We start from the raw sequence: 14,310 nt of genomic DNA, 5'->3' as shown, positions 1-14,310 counted from the left end.
TTACAAAACTACTCCGACCTATGCTGATAGTGATCCTAAGCCAGGGATGAGCTTAAGGTGCAGAAAATGAACAAGGGTAGAGAATGGTGTCAGACGAATTCGTGAAATAGGAAAACTTACTTCAGGTGTGTAATTTCACATGTTGCTGTTCTTTGTACCTCTGAATTGAGCAGCAATTTTGGCAAGAACATCCCCTCTTAGAAAGGTAACAAAACTTGAAGGAAGAGTTTTCAGAGAGTAGAAAGAGATGCTTTCAGGGGAGTAAAACAACATAGTTGAGATGGAAGTTGTAACTGGAATACTGGTTGCCTGAGTTCTGCTCTTCATCTCAACCCTTGAATTTATGAGTTTGGTAATGTATTTCTCAACCCAAGGAAAACATGCCAGTGTGAGTAAATATTATACAGGGTGTGAGGTCTTAGTGAATGAAAAGAAAATGTTTTCTGATTTACAGGGAATGAAGAGACTTTGTCTTTCTTCACCAACATCAGACCTGGATTATCTTTTAATCTCTATTTATGCATCCACATAAGATAGATCTGTATTCGAGTCATAGAATTTGTGATCATGACCCTATTATACATGTATGAATTTTTGACATTTTCACATTGTACATTTCCTTTTTTTTTTCTTTTTTTGTATTTTGTTTTTTTAGGGCCATACCCTCAGCATATGGAGGTTCCCAGGCTAGGGGTCTAATTAGAGCTACAGCTGCTGGCCTACGCCACAGCCACAGCAACACCAAGTCTGAGTCACATTTGCAACCTATACCACAGCTCACAGCAACACCGGATCCTCAACCCACTAAGCAAGGCCAAGGATCGAACCCGAAACCTCATGGTTCCTAGTTGGAGTCGTTAACCACTGAGCCACAGTGGGAACTCCCACATTGTACATTTCTGATCTTAATAGGGAAATGAGAGGATAAGAATCCTTCCTTCCTTACTTTGTGCTATTATTTTTTATTCCATTAAAAATATCTGTTTTAGATAGTTCCCGTCATGGCTCAGTGGTTAACGAATCCAACTAGGAACCATGAGGTTGCGGGTTTGATCCCTGGCTCCACTCAGTGGGTTAACGATCCGGCGTTGCTGTGAGCTGTGGTGTAGGTCGCAGACGCGGCTCCGATCTGGCGTTGCTGTGGCTGTGGTGTAGGCCGGTGGCTACAGCTCCAATTAGACCCCTGTCCTGGGAACCTCCATATGCCATGGGTTCAGCCCTAGAAAAGACAAAAAAACAAACAAAAAAATAAACAAAAAAAACCTATCTTATAGAATATATTAATTATAAAAAATTACAGCATATTTAATAGACAGTAGATATGTAGGATAAATACATTATTCCATAAATATTTAGTTGTGATGGTAGAAAATCTTTTCCTGTGGAAAGCTGCCAAACTACAATCAGAAGGAAAAAAAAAAACAAACCTGTCAAAGCCTGTATACCTATAGAAAGAATTTTTAGACTAACTTTAGTTCATACTTTTATAGAGAAATATCCAGTTCCTCTTTTAAAATTCAGAACAGCTAAGGAATAACACTTTATTCAAATGGGGCGCTTCCACTTTCAGCCAAGAAAGAGTAGTAACAGCGTGGATTTATCCTTCCACATAAAAACAAACAAAAATAAACATAACGTGAAATAATGATTTTCAAAATACTTGATATCAATCAGACAGCAAAGGAAAGTGATTCCTAGAGACAGGAAACAAAGTAAGCTTTGCACCAACTTATTTTATTGAGAGAGTTCTTGCTTCAACAGATGGGAGTACTTAGCCCTAGACTGAGCTCTACTCTCAGTTCACCTAATAAACCATAAGAGCAAGTCTCGAAAGCATCAAACTATTGCAAAATAACTTAAACACATTCCAGACCAGAGCTCAATAATATTTATAGGAGTACAAAACTATCCAGAACCCAGAAAGATAAAATTCATAATGTCTGGCATACAACAAAAAGTTGCCAAGCATGCACAGAAGTAGGGAAGACATGACCTTTAATGAGAAGAATAATCCTTAAATCAAAATTGACCCAGAATTGATACAGATAGTAGAATTAGAAGACCATAACATTAGGAGTTCCCATCGTAGTATAGCGGAAATGAATCCACCTAGGAACCCTGAGGTTGAGGGTTTGATCCCTGGCCTCACTCAGTGGGTTAAGGATCCAGCATTGCCATGAGCTGTGGTGTAAGTCACAGATGCTGCTCGGATCTGGTGTTGCTGTGGCTTCGGTGTAGGCCGGCAGCTACAGCTCCAATTCGACCCCCTAGCCTGGGAACCTCCATATGCCGCGGATGCTGCCCTAAAAAGACCAAAAAAAACACAACAGACCATAACATTAAAAGTTATTGTAAAAAGTATTCTGTATGTTCAAAAAGTTAAGTGAAATGTTGAAGATACAGAAACGACCCCAGTGAAACTTCTGGTGATGAACACACTACCGTCTGAAAAGAAAAATACACTGATTGGATTAACAGCAGATTTAACTCCCACAAGAGAAGGAATTAGTGTATTTGAAGACATAGCAATAAAAACTACCCAAAATGAAACTCAGAAAAAAAATTTTTTTAATGGAAATAGCATCCATGAAATAAAGGACAACTTCAAGTGACCTAATATATGTGTAACTGGAATCTCAAAAGGGGTGTATGTTGAGGGTAGAGCAGGGCAGAGGGGTTTCAGGCCAGAAAAATATCTGAAGAAATAAGTATCAAAAGAAGTAAAGGCTAAGTTTTTTTCAAATTTTGAGTAAAACTATAAACCCACAGATTCAAGAAATTTAAATATGTAAGTAGTAAATAGCAGAGATCTTATCACTAAATCTAGAGAATTTTTTTACCCACTTTAACTTCATTCACCCCAAATCCCCTTTCACCAATGAGATTATTGTTTTTTAAAATGTGCTTTTTGATAATGAGAGGTTTCATGGGATTTGGCTATCATGTTATTGCAGAACAGATTATACCGGATTAAAGGATTATGAGTTTCACAAATTGATTTTAATAGGATTTGGTTCTTAATAGCATGGATATGGCACCCATATTACAACAGTCAGGCTTATCTCTGTCTGTCATGGCTTATTTTGAAACACTTTTCCTGCTGATAATAGCTATAACCCTTATGTTCATATAGACACAACTATATATTATCTCTTATTTCTCAATAATTATTGCACAAAAGAATAATATTTAATTATTGATATCACTAAACAAATACTAACAAGATTAGTTGCAGATATCCAAGAAGTGAGAAAAGCAATAATGTGTTTAAAAAATGTTTATTTTAGCTACTCTGAATGCTACTTAAGTGAGAACAGATAAAATAAGTTTTAATGGAAACTGAATTTTCACACCAAAGTGTTTGAAATGTAAATCTTGAAGTACTTAAGAAATTTTCTTAGAAATGAATACCTGGGTGTCAGTGAAAATGGTGCAGTAAGGACCTTTGAAAATCTGTCCTTCCATGAAAACTGGCAAAAATGTTGAGGTGTTTCCAGAATTCTAGAAACTAACTAAAGATTTGCCTATTCAAGAAAAATGGCTGAATCCCTGTAAGCAGAGCAAGCTTTGGGGTGTTTAATTTGCCCTATCCTCATCCCCTACTCTCCAGCTCAGCAGTAACCTCGAAAAAAATCACAGCCGTGCATTCTTGGTATCAGAGGAAATAGAATGGAGCTGGAGCTCTTTAAGACCCTCATTCCCAAAGAATTGTCATTATTTGGCATCACTAGTGGTTCCCTAAAAGGCACACATAGAAAGGGTTGTCTTTTTTTGACCTGCCTTGGAGTATGCCAGTCACTAGCAGCCTCTTCCTGGGGAGCATTTGTCTAAAACAATTACAGGCAAGAGTTTTAACGTCATAGCTATCTTATGTGATGAATAACAGTTAAGGAAAACAGTAGAGTGACCAGAAAGCTTAAAAGGAGAGGCCGAAAGAGATGTTCATAGGTACCTTGAAAAGCCACATATTCCTGGAAACCTAGAGTGCCATGTGCATGCTGTGCACATTCTTGGGAAAGGCTAAGAAGGTCCTAATCCCCCACTGCTATCTGACCTTGATACTCTTGCAAGAAGGAAGTGACAGCTAAAACAGAGTTGTAAATTGATACTGCTAGCTGACCTTGATACTCTGTGCAAGAAGGAAGTGACTGCTAAAGCAGAGTTGTAAATTGTCTAGCTGAGTATTGTTGAAACATGCCTCAGCACATACGCACAGCCTTTTGGCAAGATTTGGCGATTTAGTCCAGGAAATCTCTGTTCCATCATTAGCTGACCAGTAAGCAAACTGACTAAAAACTTTAGCAGCCACACAGAACAAAGAGTATAGACTTTACAGAATTAATTCAGTGAAATCACTAAACAAACAATAACTATAGCAAGTAGCAAGAACAACAATCCTGGGAAGATGGAAAAAATCTGATTTCCAGAGTTGTAGTATTATATTATTTAAAATGTCTGATTTTCAGAGTTCCCATGGTGGCACAGTGGAAAAGAACTCAACTAGGAACCATGAGGTTTCGAGTTCAATCCCTGGCCTCAGTCAGTGGGTTAAGGATCCAGCATTGCCATGAGCTGTGGTGTAGGTTGCACATGCGTCTCAGATCTGGCGTTGCTGTGGTTCTGGTATAGGCCGGCAACTGTAGCTCTCCTTAGACCCCTAGCCTGGGAACCTCCATATGCCACTGCAGTGTGGTCCTAAAAAGACCAAAAAAAAAAAAATTAAAAAATTAAAAATAAAATGTCCAATTTTCAACAAAAAATTTCAAGACAGAGAAACAAGAAAATATAGCTCATGCATGATCTTAAACTTGCAAGACAAAGACTTTAAATCAGCTATTTAAAATATGTTAAAAGAGCTAAAGAAAATTATGTCAATAAAGAGGTAGGAATTATTATGAGTGAATTAAACAGAAATTCTGGAGCTGAAAACTGTAATAAATGAAGTGAAAAATTCACTGGAGGGATTAACAGCAGATTTGATCAGACAGGAGAATCAGTAACTTGGAGATAGTTCAGTTGAGATAGTCCAGTCTGAGGATCAGAAATCAAAGAGTGCAGAGGAGTTCCCTGGTGGCTCAGTGGGTTAAAGATCTGGTATTGTCACACTGTGGCGCATGTTCAGTCCCTGTCCCAGGAACTTCTGCATGCCATGGGCGCACCAAAAAACAAAAGAGTGAAGAAACATTAACAGAGCCTCAGAGACCTCTAGACATGGCGTCTAGAGTGCCAACACACTCATAATAGAAGTCGCAAAGGGAAAGGAGAGAGAAGGGGGGGCCAAAAGAATTGGAGCTGAAATGTCCCAAGTTTGATGAAAAAACAATGTACACATCCAAAATCTTAACAAACTCCAATTAGAAACAACCTCCACACATGAATTATCATACTCAAATTGTCAAATAATAAGCAGAATCTTGAATGCAACAAGAAGTAACTCATCATATATAAGGAATCTTCAGTCAGATTAACAACTCATTTCTTATTAGAAGCCATAGAGGCCAGAGAAATTGGGGTGACGTATTCAAAGTGCTGAAAGAAAAAACTGTCAACCAAGAATTCTAAATCCAGCCATTTACAATGGCATCAAAACAAACTACTTAGGAATAAAATTAATGGAAGAAGTGCAAGAGTTGAACTGAAAACAAAAAATGAAATTAAAGACCTGTATAAATAGACATCCTGTTTTCATGAGTTGAAAGACTTAAATATTAAGATGGGAATACTCCAGATGGTTCTACAGATTAAATGTAAAACCTATGAAAATTCCAACTGCCTTTTTTTTTTTTTTTTTTGCAGAAATTGATGTTAATCCTAATACTCATATGAAAGTACAGGAGACCTAGAACAAACAAAAGAATCTAGGGGGGAAAAAAGTTTGGGAGACTCAAATTTCACAATTTCAAAACTTACGACAAAGCTAGAATCATCAAGGCAGTGTGGTACTGGTATGAGAATAGACAGAATGAAACATAGTTGAGAGTTTGGAGAGTCCAGAAGTAAACAGGGTTTGGAACAAGGCTGCCCAGACTGTTCAATCAGGACAGTATTGTTTTCAGCTAATGGGGCGCAAGGGTTATCTCCATGCAAGTGAATCGACCTGGCTTCACACACATTATAGACAAAATTAACTCAGGTGGATCAAAGACCTAAACTCAAGAGCTGAAACCATACAACTCTTAGAAGAAAACACAGATGTGTATCTCTCTCTCCTTGGATTAGGCAACAGCTTCTTGGGTATGACATCAAGAGCTCAAGTGACTGAGAAAAAGATATATTTGACTTCATGAAAAGTACATTATGGGAAATGTACTCAGCAGAAGTGAACCCGACTGGTATCCATGAGGATGTGAGTTCGATCCCTGACCTCCCTCAGTGGGTCAGGGATGCAGCCTCGTCATGAACTGCAGTGTAGGTCACAGACTCGGCTTGGATCCTGCGTGGCTGTGGCTGTGGCCTAGGCTGGCAACTACAGCTCTGATTCGACCCCTAGCCTGGGACCTTCCATATGCCATGGGTGCGGCCTTAAAAAAAAAAGTACATTATCAAGAAAGTGAAAAGAAAACCCACTGAATGGGAGAAAATAGTCGAAAATCCTGTATCTGACAGGATTATCCTGTCAGTGTGTTCAATGTCCAAAATGTATATTTAAAAAACTTTTATGGGAAGTTTACGGCTTGGTGCAGTGGAAATGAATTCAACTAGGAACCATGAGGTTGTGAGTTAGATCTCTGACCTCGCTCATTGGGTTAAGGATCCAGCATTGCCATGAGCTGTGGTGTAGGTCACAGACACAGCTCGGATCCCGTATTGCTGGTGGCTGTGGTGTAAGCCAGCAGCAATAGCTCCAATTAGACCCCTAAACTGGGAAGCTCCATGTGCCACAGGAGCAACCCTAAAAAGACAAAAGACAAAAAAAAAATTATGACTCAAAAATTTTTTTAAAAACTTAAACATAGGCAAAAGATTTGAATAGACATTATTCCAAGGAAAATATACAAATGACCAATAAGCATATAAAAAGATGCTCAACATCTTTAGTCATTAGGGAAATGCACAACACAAAATGATACTACTTCACACCTTTTAGGATAGCTATAATTAATGCAAAAATAATTTTTTACGAGAATATGGAGAAACTAGAACTCTTAGATTGTGATAAGATTGTTAAAATGATGCAGTCACTTTGGAAAACAATTTATTCCCCAAAATGTTGTACATGTAGTTACCATTTGAGCCAACAATTCCAATCCTAGGTATATACCCAAAAGAAGAAAACATGTGCACACAGAAGTTATTAAATTATTCTTATTGGTAACAACAGCCCAAAGGTCCATCCCCTGATGAGTGACTAAACAAATGTGGTATATCCATACAATGGAATATTACTTGGCAAAAAAAAAAAGGAATGAAGTATTGATAAATGCTGCAATTGACAAACCTTGAAAAAATTATGGTAAGTGAAAAGAAGTCAACATATATGGTTTTATTTATATAAAATGCCCAGAATAGGGAGTTCCCGTCGTGGCTCAGTGGTTAAGGAACCCAACTAGTATCCATGAGGTTGCGGGTTCGATCCCTGGCCTCGCTCAGTGGGTGAAGGATCTAGCATTGCTGTGAGCTGTGGTGTAGGTCACAGACATGGCTCAGATCCTGCATTGCTGTGGCTGTGGTGTGGGCGGGCAGCTACAGCTCCAATTTGACCCCCAGCCTGGGAACCTCCTTATGCTGCAGGTGTGGCCCTAAAAGACAAAAGACAAAAATAAATAAATAAAATAAAATATCCGTACTAGGAAAATCCTTTGACTCAGAAAGTAGCTATGTGGTCTCCAGGGGCGAGGGGGAGGAGGAATGTAAATGACTCCTAATAGGTATGGGATTTCCTTCTGTGTGATAAGAATGTTCTGGAATTAGGTAGTGGTGATGGTCGTACAACCTTGTAAATACACTAAAACCCACTGAATTATGCACTTTGTTATTTAAGTATGGCAAATTCTGTGGTATGTAAGTTGTATGTCAATAAATAAATAAATCTGTAATTATGAATAATATTTATGGCCAGTTGATCATGGCATTGTTAGGTGTGGTGTAGATTAACTTAAAAGACATAATGTAGATATGGATACACTTAATAGCAAGACATATAATTATATATTAAAAAAGTACTTCCTCTTACAGGGCTACTGTGTGACCATTAAAATTGTATTGTCAGGTTTACTGTGGTCTAATAGATATACACAAAAATGCTAATTATTAAACTTTAATTATTTTATCCTCTTTTGGTGTCATAAATTGTTTGTGAAACATCTCAGTTAAACTTATATGTTGTCTTTAAGGAGCAAGTACAACAATAATAGACATTTAGACTAGTGTAACTACAGCTATCTAAAATTCCCTTGGGAAGTTGAGCAGGTTTGTAAGATAGTGTTACTATTTGACTATTTGAACTTTTTTCCAAAGCCATTTTATTAGTATAATCTTTGTTTCCTATTAAAAAAAAAATGAGGGGGTTCGCATTGTGGCTCAGTGGGTTAAGAACCCAGCATTGTCTCTGTGAGGATGTGGGTTCAATCCCTGGCTTTGCTCAGTGGGTTAAGGATCCCGAAGTGCTGCAAGCTGCAGCATAGGTCAAAGGTGTGGCTCAGATCTGGCGTCCCTGTGGCTGTGATGTAGGCCAGCAGCTGCAGCTCTGATTTGATCCCTAGCCTGGGAACTTCCATATGCCACAGGTGTGCCCATAAAAAAAAAAGAGAGAATCTAGAAACGGATGAAGGGGTGTGTGTGTGTGTGTACACAGTTTTGTTTTGTTTTGTTTCTTCTTCAGGTCAAGCAAATAAAGTGGCCAAAGAAGCAGCTAACAGATGGACTGGTAAGTATTACAATGGCACACTGTTGAACCAGTCAAGCTTTTCCACACTTACCATGATAAATGCACAGTTTTATTTAAGAAAACACATTTCTGGAAATGGATGTATTAATCACGTTTTTATATATTAATTATTTCAGTTATTTAAGGTTATTTTTTAAATCTTATTAGGAGTCATTTTGTAACATTTAAGACATTTTTGTAAAAGCAGTGATTACTTTCAGTTTAATTTTTGTGTAACTTTTCCCAGATAAATCACTTGGGCTGATTACTTAACCTTCATATATATTAATGCAAGATATAACTTTGAGAAATTCATGGAACCCTAAAGATTTGTCTTCTTGCTCATAGTAATAATTACCCACATTTGTTAAGGGTTGACTGTAAGCCAGGCATTGTAAAGTATGTCCACGGTACATTCTCATTTTATCTCCACAGTAGCTTTGTGAGGTACATAGAATTATAATCCCTTCATTATACAACTACAGATGTGATAAATTCATTTGAGTAATTAAAAAAAATAATAATACAAAAAAAAAAGAATTATCATCCCTCCTTTTAGCTATGAAACCGAGGCCACTAGAAGCCCACAGTTACGCAGGTGCTAGCTAGTGAAACAAGAATTAGTTTTCAGAGTCCAAGCCCCTAACCACTACATGCTACCCCCTTCTTTGTTTCCGTGCTTTCATATAAATACCTCATTAATCCATTTGCCAGCGGATATACCAGGGATATTCTAAGAAATGGGAATTAATAAAGCAGTATCGGAGCTCTCGTCATGGCTCAATGGAAACGAGCCTGACTAGCATCCATGAGGACGCAGGTTCAATCCCTGGCCTTACTCAGTGGGGTAAGGATCTGGCATTACCATGGGCTGTGGTATAGGTCCAAGACGCAGCTCAGTTCTGGCAATGCTACGGCTGTGGTGTAGGCTGGCAACTACAGCCCCGATTTGACCCATAGCCTGGGAACCTCCATATGCCACGCCTGCAGCCCTAAAAAGACAAAAAAAAAATAATAAGGCATTATCTATGTGTCAGAGTTTAGAGGAAAGTTAATAAATAATGATTTTTTGTGCATTATACAAGTATGATTATTATTGTTAAAACTTGTGTGGAAGTTACACTGATGTTTTCCCAGTATTTAATTTTAAAATAATGGTAACTGAACGTTTCCATCCTGGTGAGTCTTTAATGCCTTTACATGTTACGCATCTTCATCCTGTTTCTGGGAGAGATGCAGAGAGATGCTGAGATGCAAAAAGCTTAAAGTAGCTGCTTGAAGTCATGGGTGATTAGTCACTAAAAGAACAGGGGTTTGAGCCAGGCTTCCCCGATCTCATGTCTAGGCCTCTGTGTTTCACAAAAAGCTCAAGAATCATTTTTCCTTGTGTATTTTAGAATTAAGTAGATTGATAAAAATTAATATAACTGGCCTTTGGTTCCTATAGAATTGCAGTCTTTTTGATTTCCTATTTACGAAGTTATTTCCTAAATATAATGCTTTAGTAATAAGGAGGAGGGTAAAAATAGCAAGCTAACATTAAACAGAAAAGAATAATGAAATGTGTGTCCAATGAAGTATAAATAATAAATACAGTGATATGTAGCTTCGAGAAATATAGAAAAAGTTTTTGCTTTTTTTTTTTCAGGGCTGCACTCACAACATATGGAGGTTCCCAGGCTAGGGGTCAAATTGGAGGTGTAGCTGCCGGCCTAGACCACAGCCACAACGACTTGAGGTCCTAGCCATGTCTGTGACCTACACCATAGCTCACAGCAATGCCAGATCCTTAACCACTGAGCAAGGTCAAGGATCGAACCCAAGTCCTCATGGATACTAGTCAGATTTGTTTCCACTGAGCCACGACGGGAACTCCGAGAAATATAAAGTTTTTGAATGAGAAAAAAGGCAAATAGATCTTTAGGTTAAAAATAAGGCAAGAGGTGAGAGTTCTCTTGCAGTGCAGTGGGTTAAGGATCTCACGCTATCACTGCAGCTGCTTAGGTCGCTGCTATGGCATGGGTTCAATCCCTGGGCAGGAACTTCCATATGCCATGGGCATGGCCAAAATAATAATAGTAATAAAGCAACAGGGAGTACCTTGGTGGCACGGTGGGTTAAGGATCTGGCGTTGTCTCTGCAGTGGCTCTGGTCAGTGCTGTGGCACAGATTCAATCCCTGATTCAGGAACTTATGCATGTGTAGGTGAGCGAAGAAAAAAAAATATGAGTCACAAAGTGATTTCCTCCCCTTAACAAAGCAGCTCAGCAAACAGTAAGAGCAGGCAGCCTGCGTATGTGGTGGGAGAAAGCTGACTTTGAAAGGAATCCAGGTTGTGCTTCTTATTTGCCATGCGACTTATGGAACCTCTCTTCATCTGCTCAGTGTGGCTAATACCCACCTCACATTTGAGGAGGATTAAATAAGACAGAGTGTAAGCCCTTTTAGCACACCTTTAGACACAAAATACTCCCCCTTTCCCGTCCCCTTAAAAAAAAATCTCGGAGTTCCCGTCGTGGCGGAGTGGAAACGAATCCAACTAGGAACCATGAGGTTGCGGGTTCGATCCCTGGCCTCACTCAGTGGGTTAAGGATCCGGCATTGTCGTGAGCTGTGGTGTAGGTCACAGATATGGCTCAGATCTGGCGTTGCTGTGACTGTGGTATATGTAGGCTGGCAGCTACAGCTCCGATTCAGTGAGCTGTGGTATAGGTCGCAGACTCTGACTACCATCCCATGGTGCTGTGGCTGTCTGTGCCTGTGTCCCTAAGGGTCTTTCCAGTGCGTGCCCCTGGTGTCTTAGCGTCCATGTTTCCTTTTCTTGTAAGGACACCAGTCACATTGGATCGGGGGTCACCCTAATGGGCTCTTTTTAACTTAGTCACTTCTTTAAAGACCCCATTTCCAAATCCAATAACATTCTAAAGTAGTCCATGCCACATATGAACTGGAAGCAGGTGACGTAATTCAGGCACTAATACTCCAAAAGAACCCCTCATTTCATTATCACAACTAACGCAGTACTTGAGTCTTAGAGAATACTCACCCATAAAACTGCATACCGTTATTTTTCTAAATTTATAATACCTATTCATTATAAAGATGGTATAAGCACATTAAAGAGAATGTTAGAAAAAGATAAACCTGCTGCCGTGGCACAGCAGGTTTAACGATCCAGCATTGTCTCTGTAGTGGCTTGGGTTGCTGCTGAGGTTCGGGTTCTATCCCTGGCTCAGCTCTGTGGGTTAAGGATCTGGCTTTGCTGTAGCTGTGGCACAGGTCACAGCTACAGCTTGGATTAGATACCTGGCCCGGGAACTTCCGTGTGCCATGGGTGGAGCCAAAGAAAAGATTCCCCTTCCTTAAGGGCAGCCCTGGCAAGGAGCACGTTGGTCCCTCCTTGCATCCGTCACTGCCTGTGCATGGACACCCTTCCAGGCAGTTAGCCGTCTAGATTGCTTCATTGTTCTCTTCTTTTACTCTAGATCTGATCATAAACCTTTGTACACAAGTTCGTTTTATTTTCTTGGCATAAATCCCTTTAGATAGATGTAACATTTTTTCAGGGGTAAAATGTGTTTTAAATTCCCCGTAGAGGACATTGAGAATACATCTGCTGCTTGCTTAGTCTTGAGTGAGGAGCACCTCCCCCACCCTCCCTACCCGCCCCCCAAGCCCTGCCCACCCCCGGCCCTTCTCCTAGGCCTGACTGTCTGGAAGCTGTTACTCTCGGTGGCGGGTGGGGTCTGGAGGGAAGGTGTTCCCTTGGGAAAGGGAGCTGCTGTAATGCCTCAGGCACCAGAACCCTGCTCTGCTGTGCAAACATATGTGGAAGAGGCACCTTTACCCTCTCCCTGTCTCGGGCTTATTCTTTAAGTCAGCTATTCTTTAATGGCAGTGGATTTATTGAATTTTTAAATATGAGATCTGTTTATTCAAAATATTCATCAAATATCTTCTGAAATGAATTGCCATTACTCTCGAAAATGCAGAAAACTCCTTATTTTGCTGCCTCTAAAGGTAATAAATGTTCAAAAAAAGAGTGTAATTATATTTGAAGTGTTTTATGATTGCATTTTCAATTCTCAAAAACATTTGTCAATCTTCTCTATAGATAACATATTTGCCGTAAAATCTTGGGCCAAAAGGAAATTTGGGTTTGAAGAAAACAAAATCGATAAAAATTTTGGAATTCCAGAAGACTTTGACTACATAGACTAAAATGTTCGGTCTTGGTAAAGGATCTGTGTGCTTGTGAATGTGTACATTTTTTTATTTTTATACAGCTAAATGTACTGAATTGTCATTTACCTGTAATTGTGCTTATTGTTTTATTCATTTTAAATAAAGTATAAAATGTAGATGTTTTTCACTCCTTTTGATCAATCAAAAGCAGGATCAGAGCCGTGTTCCCTCCGTGTTCATCAGAGTGGGGGGTTGCAGGTAAAACCACCCACCTGTTAGGCTTACCGGTAACTTTCTAGAGATCAAGGCCATCATTACATGACATTTTTTAGTTTCATTCAAATATTAAATATTAACAACCAACGGTACCTTTGAAGTCTCTATTATACACATCCATCCATACACACATGCTTGGAAATAATCTTAAAATCCCTAATAGCTGCTTTATTATTCCTCAATATATAGTGGAAAATGTGTGTGATTGATTCTCGGTATACCACATCATATTTGCACATTTCCCCACAGAAAAAAAACACAGAAAGTTGGTGTTCCTCAAATTGAGAGTTAGGTAGTAATTCCTCAGACATGAAAACGACTTTCTTTTTAACATTTGATGCCTGTCTACCGTAAAGCACAAGCACGCGGCCCTTTGTCCCGATTAATGCATTTTTTATAAGCTGACATAGCGGTGTTGGTATAGTGCACATCACTGTCTAGAGTTCAGGGATTTTTTTTTCCCAACCATCTGAAAAAGAGTCAAGTTAAAATAATGTGTGTCCTGTTCACTTTGTTTCAGTTCAGCGTAGGTATTTAGAGTATTTGCAAGTCTTCCAAGACAAACTTAAAGAAAACACAAATCAAAACTAACGTGTGTAATGGCCTTTATACACGTGCCTTCATTTTTGTTCACACAGGCCCATTCTGCTATTCTTTTAAGTAACTCGAATTAGGTAGTCCTGTGTCTGAATGACCCAGGCGGCCTCCACAGGCGTTCGTTAGTGAATGTGGCCTTTGTCTTGCACGGAGCGCTCAGGGCCTTCTTCATCGCTTCCTGGATGTGGGCCTGAGCGTATTGGTCCACCTTTGTTTGTTCTTGAGGCTGGTTTACGTTGCTTTAGGGCAATAGCTCTTCTCACAGGAGAAACTATTTGATGTAAGAGACAAAGGACAAAAAAATAAAAACAAGCCTTTCCTTAGTACACGAATTGTGGGAATTAAAAATCTCTCAGGGAGTCAGGGAGTTCCCGTCCTAGCTCAGC

The 14,310-nt window shown here is 39.3% G+C and overlaps 1 protein-coding gene across 3 annotated transcripts in view; it reads left to right on the top strand.

Annotated features, from left to right (window-relative positions):
• Positions 1-13,234, top strand: part of MND1 (meiotic nuclear divisions 1) — a 65,938-nt gene extending 52,704 nt beyond the window's left edge. For all 3 annotated transcript variants that reach the window (XM_047799418.1, XM_047799419.1, XM_047799417.1), the window contains 2 exons: positions 8,822-8,866; positions 12,981-13,234. In XM_047799418.1, coding sequence (XP_047655374.1) covers positions 8,822-8,866; positions 12,981-13,087 — 152 coding nt within the window. In that variant the 3' untranslated portion in view covers positions 13,088-13,234. The remainder of the gene's footprint in view (positions 1-8,821; positions 8,867-12,980) is intronic.
• The last annotated feature ends 1,076 nt before the right edge of the window (positions 13,235-14,310 follow it).

Source organism: Phacochoerus africanus, chromosome 10, assembly GCF_016906955.1.
Source record: "Phacochoerus africanus isolate WHEZ1 chromosome 10, ROS_Pafr_v1, whole genome shotgun sequence".
Taxonomy (NCBI): Eukaryota; Metazoa; Chordata; class Mammalia; order Artiodactyla; family Suidae; genus Phacochoerus; species Phacochoerus africanus.
This window is presented reverse-complemented; position numbering and strand designations above follow the sequence as displayed.